Source organism: Rhipicephalus microplus, chromosome 10 (genome assembly GCF_043290135.1).
Source record: "Rhipicephalus microplus isolate Deutch F79 chromosome 10, USDA_Rmic, whole genome shotgun sequence".
Classification (NCBI taxonomy): Eukaryota; Metazoa; Arthropoda; class Arachnida; order Ixodida; family Ixodidae; genus Rhipicephalus; species Rhipicephalus microplus.
The window spans coordinates 25,387,494-25,401,912 of NC_134709.1; the positions used below are offsets into that span (position 1 = coordinate 25,387,494).

The 14,419-nt window shown below is 48.2% G+C and overlaps 1 protein-coding gene across 1 annotated transcript in view; it reads left to right on the forward strand.

Annotated features, from left to right (window-relative positions):
• LOC142774648 (uncharacterized) overlaps positions 1-12,611 on the forward strand; it is a 166,048-nt gene extending 153,437 nt beyond the window's left edge. The window contains exons 12-13 of the mRNA XM_075875266.1: positions 10,023-10,205; positions 11,648-12,611. Coding sequence (XP_075731381.1) covers positions 10,023-10,205; positions 11,648-11,763 — 299 coding nt within the window. The 3' untranslated portion in view covers positions 11,764-12,611. The remainder of the gene's footprint in view (positions 1-10,022; positions 10,206-11,647) is intronic.
• Positions 12,612-14,419: the final 1,808 nt, after the last annotated feature.

A 14,419-nucleotide genomic window follows, 5' to 3' on the forward strand; every position in this document is an offset into this window, starting at 1 on the left:
TCCGGAAATTTCGACCACCTGCGGCTCTTTAACGTGCATCTAAATCTGAGCAAACGGACCTACAACGTTTCCGCCTCCATCGGAAATGTAGCCGCCGCAGCCGGGATTTGATCCCGCGACCTGCGGGGTGCACGCTTGCGTGTCTTGGGTAGAGAGCAAGTACACATTTGACACCCGCTGACTTAGCACGATACTGCAGAAATATACCAAACACCGAGTTCACGTACACCTTTGGATGCGTTCTATAAACCCATTTCTCCGACTGCGGCTGCTATATACCTTGTCTTCCCTGGAGGAAGATACCGTGATGTAGAGGAAATGGTAGCTCGGAACTAACTTTAGGGGCCGGTGTCTCTGCAACCTCAATCGACGAAGCGTCGAAACGCGTACATCCAAGACTACATGCTGTGATTTCTTCTAGTTCGAGTCAAAGCGAAAGGAACATAATGGGCAGCTGCGAGCACTGCCATAAATATTCTAGGACAATTATCAGGGTAGCGGGGGAATACACGGAAAAAGAAAGAGTGCTTCGAAACACGGCCGCTACTTTTCTCGTCCTTGTCTTTTCGCGCTGCCCTTCCAATGGTACTAAAAAGCACCTACAGGTCCAAACAAAAACCGTTACCAGAAGCATCCATTGGTTTCTTTCTTTCTCTCTTTCTTTCTTTCTTTCTCTCTTTCTTTCTTTCTTCCTTCCTTTCTTTCTTTCTTTATTTATTCATTGCTTTCTTTCTTTCTTTTTCTTTCTGTCTCTATCTCTCTTTCTTTTTTCTTTTTATTTTTGTCACGAGCTCAGTTTGCTCTGGCGCGAGATACCGGTAAATAATGAGACAAAGGGCCGTCAAGTTCGATACCTAGTTTTTTCCTTCTCACGGTCGCCACCATGGCAATTAAGCTCTCTTACGGTCTCTCGCGTCCTCGGCGTGCGTGTGCGCCGAACAAGAGTGAGTAGGGGAACAGCTGCGCACCTCCTTTGGGTACGTCACCCCTCGAGGCCTAAGCCCTTAAGCTCCCGTCCATCTTCCGCGCGGAGGACGCCTGGGAACCGCGTGGTCAGCTGATTGATGGACGCAACTCTCATTACCACAGCCGCTCTCAGCATCGCAAATTGCTCCCTCCGCTGGTTTGGTACGCTGGCTCTCCTTAGCGCGTCTGGCGGAAAACGGAGCTCCGGTCGCCGGAACCATTAGACGTGCGAGGTCGGGGACGAAGGAAAGCGGTACGCCCTTCGTCGTCGCTGCGTACGGCGCGGCGCCGTGACACATAAATCTCGTATCAACCGATCGGGGGGTCGAGTTCACACGGCCATTTCGATCTAAATAACGTTCCGGCTCCTGATTGGTCGCCTGGAGCGCCCACTGGGGAGCACTCAAGTGACGTCATGATGCGCCATTCTCTATAGAAGGATTCGTCGCTTCCGCCGTGCTTCTGGAGATAAACATATCTATATAGATTCTAAGGGTAGCCTTTCGATATATGCTGGCCTTGGACCACCGAATGGCAGCTGTTCGGACGTCGCGGCTCAACACTGACACGCTGGCGGGGAAAAAATGGAGTATTTGGGGAGTATTTCTACCGAACAACTCTAATCTTCAACATGGCATGCAGTCCGCCGCGGTGGTTTTGTGGTTGCGGTGCTCGACCCGCTAACCCGAAGGTCGTGGGTTCGATCACAGCTGCCGCGCTCGAATATCTATCCAGGCAAATTACTACAGGGCAGTGTACTCTGCTATGCATGTGCACGTTCAGGAACACCAGATGGTCGAAATTGCCGGAGCCCTCCTTTACGACGTCTGTCAATCATGTCGTGGTCTTGGCATGTAAAATATCGGATACTCTTTTTTATATCATCTGGCTTGCTTGCGTTTTCTGTCTGGAAAACCGGGCTCTCGCCGATTTCCCATCAATAGTGGTATGTCACGCTGATATCGCGCACCCTGTCCACGGCCGGTATAGTGCCGGTAACGTGGTGATAACGCAAGGTAAGTACGTGAGGTATAGATGGCGCTTATAGTTGTGTGGCTGGAGTATATACACCCCCAAATACTTTTTTCATGTGTAAACTTGCGCTATCACGCGGCTGTTTTCAGAAGCTTAATCGCCGCCTCATCCCGCATAATACAAAGCAGTTCGAGCTAATTCCAAATAAACCGATGAGCGGTAGAGACGGTGACCGTCTCACAAAAGGCACTCAAAGCGAACCCTGTGCAAGGTTATCACACAACAAAAACAAGAGCCGCTGCGGCGAAGGAAATCGCAACAACATAAAAAAAAAACCTACGAAAACGTTAAAGTCATGACAAGTTCTAACGAGGGTTTAACTGCTGTTTACCTAATCGCACAGACCAGGTGATTACCTCGTCAGTCAGACCGGGTAATCGAGTGCGCCCACGTGATGGAAGAACTGCCTTGCGATAGCGAGTCGCGAAGAAAAAAAAAATCTTGCGATTCATGGCATCTAGCTCATTGGCTGAAGCTCACAGTCACAGTCCTCCTAGCTACAAGCAAGTTTTGAGTGGACAGATTGTAGTCGTGCGCCCTTATATTCGAAGGTCACAGGAAAGAAAGAAAGAAAGAAAGAAAGAAAGAAAGACAGAAAGAAAGAAAGAAAGAAAGAAAGAAAGAAAGAAAGAAAGAAAGAAGCACATGAAAGTACCCATTTGGGCCAGCGAGATTGCGTTCGCGAAAAATTTACGAGCCGCATAAATTTTGATGGCTTGATGACTGCGAGCTGTTTCAGTGCCCAAGCACATGCTGCAGTAGCGCCTCTTTCTTTCTTTCTTTCTTTCTTTCCTCCTCTCATTCTTTCTTACTTTCTTTCTTTCTTTCTCCTTAGTTTCATTTTAATTTGGTGCTCGTATCGGGTGAGCACGGTCAGGTTAGCCCGCCCGTTGTGGTTCGAGGAATCCACCCCTCTTTCGGCCTGGTTTTAAGGATGCCTCCTTGTTCGATCAATCTTGACTCCGACCTGGCCGCCGTGGTCTCGTCGCGCACTCATCGTTTTACGACAACAACAACAACAAAAAAAGCTCAAATGCGGCCTCCCTAGTCACGACTACGGTTGCATGCATCAATTTAATCCCCCACAGTGCGAGCCGTCGAGTGACGTGGAATATTTGTTAGCTGAAACTGCAGCGCATGTGTGGGGCTGCCATCGCTGTTTAGGCATAGTCGAAAACATTAACACTGCACGGAATCGCTTTAACATCGCCCCTTAGGCCTCAGGTAACTGCGAGATTTTTTTTTTCGGCTTCACCGCATTGCAAAAAAAAAAAAACGCTCATGCATATGCAATAATCTTATGTGACTATACATCTGTGCAGATGTTTACTGTTATTACGAGCTCAGACGAGTGAGTTGTTTTTTAAATGTTAATAAACCTGTTTGAGGAGCGGCTGGGGCGTAGGCATGGCTCCGGCTAATCCCATCTTCTTACATAATGATTTGTGTTGTGAAGTTATCAATAACAATAAACTAAAATAAAAACTCCACACACGAAATTACCCTTCTCGAAAGCATGTTCACACATTGCAAAAAAAAAATCTAGAAAGATAGAGCGTAATACAAATTAATGGGATACGAATGTCTGAAGCCACATTCATGATGAATAGATCAATCGAAGTACCATATAACCATTATTCGCTTATAGCCGAACGATCACAGCGGTAGCGTTTCTTGGAGGGAACATTTTGTTGGGAAAATATGCGATTCACTCCGTACTACACAAAGGCACAAAGTGCAAAGGAGGAGAACATTGCGAACGACATCACTGCGGTTTCAAGCCCACGGTGCAAGAACACTTTATGTGAGCGAACTCCGGGACTGCCCGATAATGGTCTGCTTCGCAAGAACCCAAGAGATGGCGCTACGAACTTTGCTCCGGCTCCCCTCCCCTCTTTTCGGTGTGGGAAAACCCCGTGACGTAGGTAAGTAGCGGCGCTCATTTGTCGTCCCCACAACACCCTCGCCGCGCGCCTCCTCCCTTATCATCCCCTCTTTCGCGGCGCCGCTCTAGGCGTGTCGCGTGGTCGATATCGCGCGATAACCCGGTTTCCTCACATTTTGGAAACCGTCGCCCACGTGCCGGATGTGCTTTGTGGAATTCGCCAGCAGCCCGCCATGGTCCTTATAGTCACAGAATATTTTTTTAGGGAAGTAACGCCATTCTTCTAACCGAGCTGCCGCGCCACGCATCCTCCTCTCCCGCCTCTCGGGCCGCGACGACTATCGCGTGTGTTATCAGCGTGACATAGCATTCTTGATAGGAAAGTGGCTGGAGCCGGGGTATAGGGCAGGTGCCCGCACGGTGGCAGTTCGGGAGAGAACGTAAAATAGGTTTGGACACTTGGGACATAGAGTTTCTCAATATTAACTAGAGGGCACTCTGGCGCTGCGATCGTTCAGTGACCATGGGAATGATGGGTAGTACACACAGTTGCCTAGTCTTCGTACTTGCGGGCGGCGAATCGTACTTGCGGCTCTGTTTATTGCTGTGTTTCAGTTTTGTTTTGAAAGAAAGATTGAACCCTTTTGAACTTCGTGAGCCAATTTGGAAAGTAAGTCTAAAAAAATAAAATGGTGAAGCGCAACCGCTGAACATTTGCTAATACTTGTTTCGTAAGAAAACAGCTCCAAGCCACACGAACACACACGGAGCCAAAAGCAGGCCAGAAGTACTAATATTAGACATATGTGTGTACTACCCATCATTCCCATGCTCGCTGAAGCGCCGTGCGTTGCAGCTCCCACAGACACTAGCGCCGGAGTTCCCTCTAGCAAGTATTGTGGGAAACTCTATGACTTGGGAGAGGAGGGTTGGACACTTTGGATAGGATATGGAAGAGAGTCTCGCTGCATTCTCTATATTAAGGGGCTTTAATGGTCCTCAGTCCGGTGCGCCATCTATCGGCATGCCGCAAACGAGAACATACTCGCTTCCTCCCCGCCAAGCGCTCGCTAAGCGGCGTTCGCTCACCTAAAGTATTCTTGCACCGCGGTCAAGCCCGAGGTGGTATAAAATGCCGTCCCCAGCACCTCCACCAGATGTCACGGGGCCGTGACACGGACGAAGGGAAACACACTCGATGTTCAGATGAAACTGCTTATTCAGCCAAACTTGTGGCGAGCGCACCGAAGGTTAGATTGCACGCAACACACGAGCAACAAAGAGAAGTTTATTGACTTCCAACCAAGGATAGAGTACATGACAAAAACATCGAGCTTCACGACTACAAAGGGTGCATGTACAATCAGGAAAGCACCACTACCGACGTACAATGTATGTGGGGGAATGTACCCCTCTATTTACTGTACAGCGCGTGGTGCTCCAGCAGGCTTAATCAACACACGGGCACTGATACCGGCGAACAGAGCGTCGGCCGGCGATCAACTGACAAGCGGTGAAGCGCGTCGGCATTTATGCACGTGCCGTCGTACGTTCTAGCGTTATCGCTATAGGCCGCATAGGTTTCAGAATAATCTGTAATATCCGCGAAATGGGCGTAATTATAACAAAACGATCTACTATAATCATCAACCTTCTAGAACGAGGCGCAGTTTGCTGTCACGCATTCCAGACAGGCTTTGTGGCCGAAAATCGAATGAAAAATTAGTGTAAATAAGAAACTAGCATTATTTACTCATCGAAGAGAAACTGCAAAACCTGATTGACAGAGACAAGAAACTTGGTTATGGGAAGGAAACCACGCAAAAGATTTGAGAAAGTAGAAATTGGAAACATGCCCCGCCGTGGTGGTCTAGTGGCTAAGGTACTCGGCTGCTGACCCGCAGGTCGCGGCATCAAATCCCGGCTGCGGCGGCTGCATTTCCGATGGAGGTGGAAATGTTGTAGGCCCGTGTGCTCAGATTTGGGTGCACGTTAAAGAACCCCGGGTGGTCAAAATTGACGGAGCCCCCTCCCCTACGGCGTCTCTCATAATCGTATGGTGGTTTCGAGACGTTAAACCCCCCATATCAATCAATCAATCGGAAATTAAAAACATGAGGTGATCTAGCACGCCTGGCAGCTCAATAAATATAGCATAATGCCATGTGGGCCCGAGGTCGTGTATTCGATTTCTGCTGCCGCACCGGAAGCCACGACACGATAATTGTGAAGAGGCTCGTGCAAGTAGCTTTTTAGACGCACGTTATGTGCATAAGATGCAGAAGGTCGGGAGGTTAATGGGACAGTAATAGTCAATTAGCTACCGGGGAAAGGGAGACATAAAGGCACAAAATAAACTTCATAGTAAGTGAAGAGAGCGAAAGAGAAAAATAAGTTAAAGAAAACAGACTTTAAAGAACACGGGAGTGTCTTAATCGTTTAAAGAGGTCCATTGTTCATATGAACTCCACTATCGCCAACATCCTATACTCTGCCACGTAAGCCGATTCCGTGACCTCAATATCCCATTTGATTTTTTCCCTTTTATTTTTTATTATTATCAGCGGAGCACCCAGGCTGACCGCACGCCGTATACACACCCTCCCCTATCGGTATGCGGTCAGTGTGGTCAAGTTGACCGACCAACCCTTTGAGGGCTCGCAGTGGGTCTCTCGATCCACGCCTTCTTCGACTTCCCCGCCCTCCTTACCCCGCTTTTCGGGGCTCGGTTATCGTGACGAACCCTTCGCACGCCGTTCCCCTCTACGCCGCAGATACTCCTTCAGACTCTGGGGGGCATCTGCATACAAATTGCTTTTTCGAGGAAGGGCTTGTAGGAGGCGAGGCGAGCACACCGCACGCCATCCGGTGTCCGTGTCGAAAGGCCGTGCTCGTCTCCGAACCGCAATCGACGTTGCATTTGATGGGTTTTACTTTTATCTCCGGTATGCACCGCCTGTAACTTCCGCGGCATCGCCCTTCCTCGATGTGTTGTAGGTTTTCTTTGTCTTATCTGTTTGCTTTACTAGGCCCACTTGATTGATCACTCCATTCCTTTTCTTTTTTTTTCGTTTCCGGCGAATTCTGCGTGAGTCGTGGTTCGGCGTTTCGTGGTCAAGGACGTTTGACTATACTCCCACTTTACAGAGGCACTTTTATGTGGTGTACGCGTACGATGTGACACCCTGGCAGGACGTGTGATATATAGGTGTGCGATAATAATGAGATCTAACAGACAATCATGCCAAGCATATTACGGCGCGACGCTTTTATACGACGTCCAATGCATCAGCCTTCATGCTATACAATGTTTGTGAAGTTATGCGCTGAGGCTGCAGATTGTGAGTGGGACCCAGCTAAAAAAATTGCCCGCAGCTTCCCTCGGGGGAACACTGAGGAGGATGCGGAGCATATAATTGGTTAACGGGGTGTTAAAGTGCGACTTACTTGGGTCGATGGCTAAATTGGTTAACGTGGTTGTGCAATGGGGTGTTAAATTGCGACTTACTTGGGTCGCTGGCTAAATTGGTTAACGTGGTTGTAGGAGGGGTGTTAAATGAGTGAACACGTACGACACGTATGCGAAAGGGCGGTGTCACGTTCTCTAAGTTGAGCATCTTCCGCTCGACGCCGACGTTTACGTTCGGCGTCGCGAGCTCTTCTCCGCGCTGCCTTGTCTTCGGACGACGACTTGGTTGTGGTTCCGCCAACACTTTGGCCGGCGCTGGTCGAAGGGACGTCGATCATTGCGACCTCGGACGTCGACGCGCCGTACAAACCAACCGACGAGCGGCAACTGAGCGAGCGAGCACCGACCTTGAGTATATATACAGCGCGACGGCGCATGCACTGTCAGCCGTCGAATGTTCGAGAAGGGGGAGAAGCACAACGGCGCATGCGCGCGCGTCAGCTGCCGATGTTCTCGAAGCGCGACGGCGCATGCGCGCGCGTCAGCTGCCGATGTTCTCGAAGCGTGACGGCTCATGCGCGCTACATTATACAGCTAGCGAATGTTCGTGAAGAGGAGAAGCGCACGCGGTGTGTAGAGGAGGAAGGGTGCACAGATGGTGGAGGAGTGAACCGCGCGCGGTGTGTAGAGGAGGAAGGGATGCACAGATGGTGGAAGAAGGAGGAGGAAGCTTGCGGACGGCGCCGCACTACAAGCCTCGAGTATTAGATGCTCCGCATCTAAAAGAAGAAGGCACAGGTGTCGGTGCTAATAACTCTGGGCACCAACTCAGTGGTGCCAAGTCAGCTTCTTCAAAGCGCGCTGCAGAACAGTATGGCTTTAAGGGGAAAGTAAAAAGAAGAAGGGTTTTTCGCGTACTAGTATAAAGTACAATTCCGCAATTCAGAAAACGCCGCTTGTATCGCTTGGCAAGCGAGAAAACGCGCCAAAACGAAATGCTGGTGGAGACGCCGCCGGCAGATTCCCGCACCAAACGCCGTTACGCCATCAATTTCGAAGGTCTCCACTGGGTCTTATGTAGCTTCTAATCAATAAAGATTGTCTACAGTGTCATCTCTGGGTGCCGTAGACCTAGCATACGAAGTTTCACAACATTTAGCCAAGTCAATGTAGCGAAAACACGAAAAAATGGCTTTTTGAAATTTTTTGTTGGGACGCGCGGAGATTCCGGCACGGAATTTCAAAACGAAACTGCAACTCTAATTTTCTCCGCCAATAATGAACTTGTGATAGTGAAATGCATGGCACTGTAGTTCTCAGAACGCAATTCATCAATCTAAACTTAGTCATTCTTTGTTTCTATTGTCCCAAAAGGAGATAGATTTTCAGGAGACCGTTTTGCTGTGTGTTTAGAAAAAAAAATGTTTAACGATTTCGAGTACTTCGTACTCAGAGCACTGAGCCGTGGCGATCCTAAGAACGACTCGGACAGAGCGTTCGGCGGTGAGCATCTCGACACATCAGTAACGAAACCAGCAGATAAGAAAAACAAGGAAAGTGCTTTGTTTTTTACTTTCTCTTGGCTGTTTGATCTAATCGATGTTATAGTATAGTGTTGACATATGGTTGGCTAAATAAGGTTACGTATTGGGCTTTCTGTAGCGTAAACATCCCTAGCTTTCCTTTCTGTTCCTTCGTCCCCTCGTGCGCCCCAACGCTTTTGACAATGCAGCCTGTAGTCGATTACTTCTATTGACCCATTTTTATTTATGGACAGTCTCGACTGGTTGTTGCCGTCGCTGCCATATATATGTACATATACACGGGGAAGGATGCTGTATAACATCGTCTTTCCGGCCGGGGTCGTCTGCGCGCGCTTATTTCGTGAGGGGAAAAAAAGAGGGGGGAGGGGCGCTCATAGTTGCCGCGATATCTCGGCAACGATCAGCGCGCGGCTCTTGCCCCCCATAGCAGGCGGGAGCTTCTACGGGCTGTACTCTCAACACGGAAAAACGGTGCCAAACGTGTACCTGGAGTGGTCATCCACATATAGATGCGCTCTACACGTAACAAACTGCCACAGCCCTTAGTACCAGCATGCGCTGCCCGCGGGAGGCGCTTCTTATTAACGCCGTCACTGTACGCACGAACCTTGTTGTGGTCATCTACTGTGGCCACGCCGCAGGAAACTGTGCAAGTGCATGTTTACTACAATATTATTGCTCTTAAATATGCAAAACGTGATTCGTAAAACATCCGAATATGTTGCTGTCGCATTCATTAGTTCGCACTCTTGACCAAAGTGTGACTTTTTGTGTATGTGGAGGAACTTACTTTTCTAGAGTGCATCGGATACTTTGCCCCGCTACGGTGGTCTAGTGGCTAAGGTACTCGGCTGCTGACCCGCAGGTCGCGGGTTCAAATCCCGGCTGTGGCGGCTGAATTTCCGATGGAGGCGGAAATGTTGTAGGCCCGTGTACTCAGATTTGGGTGGGGTTAAAGAACCCCAGGTAGTCAAAATTTCCGGAGCCCTCCACTACGGCGTCTCTCATAATCAAATAGTGGTTTTGAGACGTTAAACCTTACAAATCAATCAATCATCAATGCAACGGATACTTTTCCTAGTGTATAACGGAATGGCGGATATGCTAAATTTAAAAAAAAAGAAAGGAAGAAAAGCGGTGGGCCAATGGCGTGCGTTTTAATTTTCTTGTTTTGCTTTCGCAGTGATGCTGTCCACGGACGGGTCGAGTTGCATCAACGTGGTCGGCCTCATCGTGGCCTGCTCCATGTTCCTGATGGCCCAGGTGGTCCTCCTGCTCGTCTGGGGCTGCGTGTGGCAGCGCAGGCGCCGCAACAAGCTGGACGAGTGCAACACGCCCAGCATCGACATCCTCTACTCGTCCTCCAGTAAGATCTACTAGTACGCATCATCGAGTGAGCTGAACTACGTGACGGCTGTAGGGTGACACGAAATACCGCGAGTCTTCAAGACATTGGAGAACTCCCTTCCACGCGTGTGCGTGTTGTCTTGTAGCATCGCGAACTCAAGGTAGTCTTGTAGCGCCATGGACTCAAGCTTGAACCACGTCGGCCGACGAAGATGGTTCGCACACTGGCTACTTGAGTTCGCGATACTTGCGGCAGCAGCGTGATGAGGATCTCCGAGCCACATAACACCGTGCGTAAACACCGTAACTACCACGTAACGCCGCGCGTTACTTTAGGGTTACGAGGGTGCGTTGAGTCGCGGTCGAAACCGGCTGCCATCTATAACTCGATCGCGATTCGCTTCCTTTCGCCGGCTGCGAACGTGGCTAAATTTCTACGGAGACATTCCGCCCCTGCCGGACTTGATTGTTATCCAAAGTGGTATTTGTGCGATCGGGGCATTAGTGTTCATACCCGTCATGAACACTGCAGTAGGCGCACGCTGCTTTCTTCTAGAAAGCTTGTACTTGGACGAATATTTCCTGAGATAGACACCAGTAAGGTCCATGAGCTATTTTCAATTGGAGAAAGAGATGTTAAAAAACTCCGATAGAACCACTTATTGAGAAAGCAGTTCAAACACAACGTTCGTCATGTGGGGTTCATCTCGGAAGTTATTCCTGAAATATCTCAAGATTATCCTGCTCAGTTGTCAAGCTCAATCATGTATCTTTTCATATGGACCTTGTAATGTAGATAGCACAAAAGCTTGAAGGCTGTATTACTTTGTTGCACGACCATGACTAGGGTCGACGCGTGACCATGAGATACCAAGATGTGCTCAGGCACAAGCTTGATCAACTACTACTTCTGGAACATAACGTTAACTTTATAGTTGTCGTACTCGAGCACATTTGGGACATTGCGAAACCTTCTGCTTAATTCAAATGTTCCGTCTAAGTGCATTTCATACAGCCGGACACTGGCCGTAGGAGACAATTTGTCAAGTGCATTTTTGTAGATGTGCTTCTCTTAGTCTGACAAGGTACCATTCAGTGTGCAGTTCAATCTTGCAAGGAAAATAAAACGAATTCTCTAGTTCGTTTCCATCTTATAAGGATACATGCTGGGCACATTACCGTAAGCGATGTTCACAAAAAGAGAGAACCAGGCAATATGACGTTAGGGATACGAAATATGTCCTCAGGACTAACGACGTAGATTGTGGTTATGATAAAATTACACCTAAATAATGCAGGTTCATCTTTGTTCACTTCTTAAAGCATTCTTGCTGCTTTCGGGCTCGTAAAGAAAAAAAAAGTTAAAAATATTCAGAGAACGAAAATGTTTCTGTAGTTTCCTGATAACAGTGCATGAGGAAACGAACTACAGTTTTCTATCGTTTTCTCCCGAACGTGCAGGAGAAAGCAGCGTGCGATACACGAGAGATGGCGCCACCAGTCGTCAAGCAGCCGGCAGCGCGGCGTTCAACTCTCTTTTCAACGGTCCTTGCCGGCACCTGCAGTCCAGGCGCTGATAGATGCAAGATCTCTCACTCGAACATCTATACACACTATACACACAATATACGTGCACGGCCGGCGCAAGCAAAAAAAAAGTAATGCTCCCGACTTTGCACCAATGACTAGCTCAACACTGCCAATGCGTGCGAGAAACGACAGATTCTGAGAAGGGCTCGTTTTCTACGCTTCTGAAAGACGTCGCTCCGAGCAGCAACCGTCATCGGCATCTCCGAAACCAGTGGAAAGAAAAAAGAAAAAAGACTGTGCTACTGGTGTTTGGTGTAGTGCCTGCTACGACGTGTGTGTTGCTGCCAACAGCACTTCCTCGGAACTCTTGTGTTTTTGCGTTACTGCGGTGGGCCTTCGAAAATCCCTCCTGTGCGTCGTGGCGTTTGCACCAAAGAACATTTGCTGGATCGGACGTTGTAAGGATCTGATACGCCAGTTCATTGACTCCAGTGTGCTGGACGTTTGCGTATGTGTGCATCGAGTGTGAACTCCATTTTTTTTTTAAATCTTATGTGAAGTGAACATTTGTCTCGTGTGTCTTGAAACTACTCTTCAAGAAGGGACTGGTTCCCTATCTTATCCTTTCATCTCTGGAAACGTGGAGTGACTGTGAACGCTTTAGTCTTGCAGCTATCTGCCCTGTGTAGAGCAGTCTAGCTTAGGGTGCTGGGCTTTTGGTGGTTGCTACGATGAAACAGAAAACTTTCGTCGATATGTCGAAGCTCTCGAATCTACTCATAGTTTTGGTTTCGGCTGTTTTCTAGAGATGACTCGCTGAGCCATTTTAGAGCCCGGGATAGTATATTTACGTATTGCAGCGTTGGTGTAACATACAAACCGATCCTCGTTTTAACGTTCGTTTTTTTTTATCTTGACCACTGCTGGTAATCATGATGAACTGATTTTATATGTATATGTATTAACAAGGCTGCTGAGCAGCATGTCTTAACCAACTACGTTTAACTAGCGTTCAAAGTAGTTTTGTCTAGTTTTAGGAGTTGGTAAAAGGGATTCCGTCTGAGCTTTAGTGACCGATACTTCTATTTCGCCCTTCCTATAACGGGGGATTTTTATATTGTTTTTTAATGCACCGCGAGATATTTTTATGCACCACGATCACCAAACCCCCAAGTCAGCTGGCTCATCCAATCGTTTTTGTTTTTATTCGTGCATAAGTTCAGTGCTTCTACGACGCCTAACCATAATCGTTGCCTCCTTCATTTTCCGTGAGTTGACTGATTGTTGAGAACAGGGGAAGCCATGGTTGCGTCACCTTACGCTCATTAGTTTCGCAAACACGCTGTTTGGTGTGCTGCTTTACGGTCAGTCATCTTTCTAAGATTTTTGGGACGCGTTTTGCACTAACAATTGGTTCTAGAATCTTCGCTACGCTTCAGAGTCGTAACCCTCGACTCTCTGCCTCGAGTGAAAGTACTCTATAGCGTTAAAACACTGCTCAAGAACTTGCGTTTACGTTAGATACTTTACCCGCGGGAATCTAGCTAACTCGGAGGAGTCCAAAAACTCTCGCTGCCAAACCGGAGACGAACAAAACAATCCTCGCAATCTCTACTGCAATTTTATTCGAATCGATATCAAGTTCTCTTTAGACAACGCTTACGCCTTCGTGTCACGTGACATGACGTCAACGGAGAAGGCCGGACGGTCGCTCTGAAAGCCACGCTTTCGCAAAAAAAAAAAAAAGGAACGAACGTGCCAATTCTGAGCGACGTCCAGCGTTCAAGTACGGACTATTTATAGATGCGCGTTATGTCACGCCACAACCTCGGGCGTGCAAGTTGTCTGAAGTTTATGTGCTACGGGAGAGAGAAACGCGTACGCTATCGCACTACCTGGTAGGGGGCATGCGAATTCGCATCCTCGCTCAGTGCCTTTGTGAATCTGCCTTAACAATTCCTTGTGCTGCCATCTTGGTGCGGGCCTGGACAACTTGCGTTGCCAAAACGGTTGCCTCCGAGATCAAGAGGCGTTTCCCGACATTCCGCCAGAAGAACGGCGCATGCGCAGCGACATCGTGAAAAAAAAAGGCGGATCGTGAAACGCAAAAAAACATTCATCACCCTGTTACAGTTCGAAACGAACAAGTGGTAGAATCTACAGACCGCTAAAGATACATACTAACATAAAAGCAAAGGTGCAAGCTAAAGAAAGTATCTGCAGCTGCTAAAGTGCTGTTCGGTGAGTAAGCGTTTGAATTCAAGTCGTAAAATTATCTGTTCAACTTTGCTATCACTCGGCATCATCACTAAATCACTTCCATGTTGTCATGCGCGTTCATTTTCCGATCGCTGCCTATATCGGGTGGAATGACTTGAAAGCCGCTTGCCTAATGCTGTTCGGCAACCTCGAATTGAAGCCATGAACGTCCGTCAATGTGAGTACAGTTCAAAGTTCAGCGGGAAATACGTCAATCTCGTCATCGCAGCCGTTAAGTGAGTTTACACCATATTGTTACTAGCTCAGAAGTGTGAAGCTTAGTTAATCGAAGTCAAGTCAGTTATTATTACTCACAAACTGCTATGCATTCATACCTGCAGTCAAATTTCTTCCCGTGTGTCCACCTACACGTGAACCGGTTACACGAAACAAGTTAAAATGCAACTTGAGCGGTTAACTGCGGGGAATGTGACATTCCTGCAA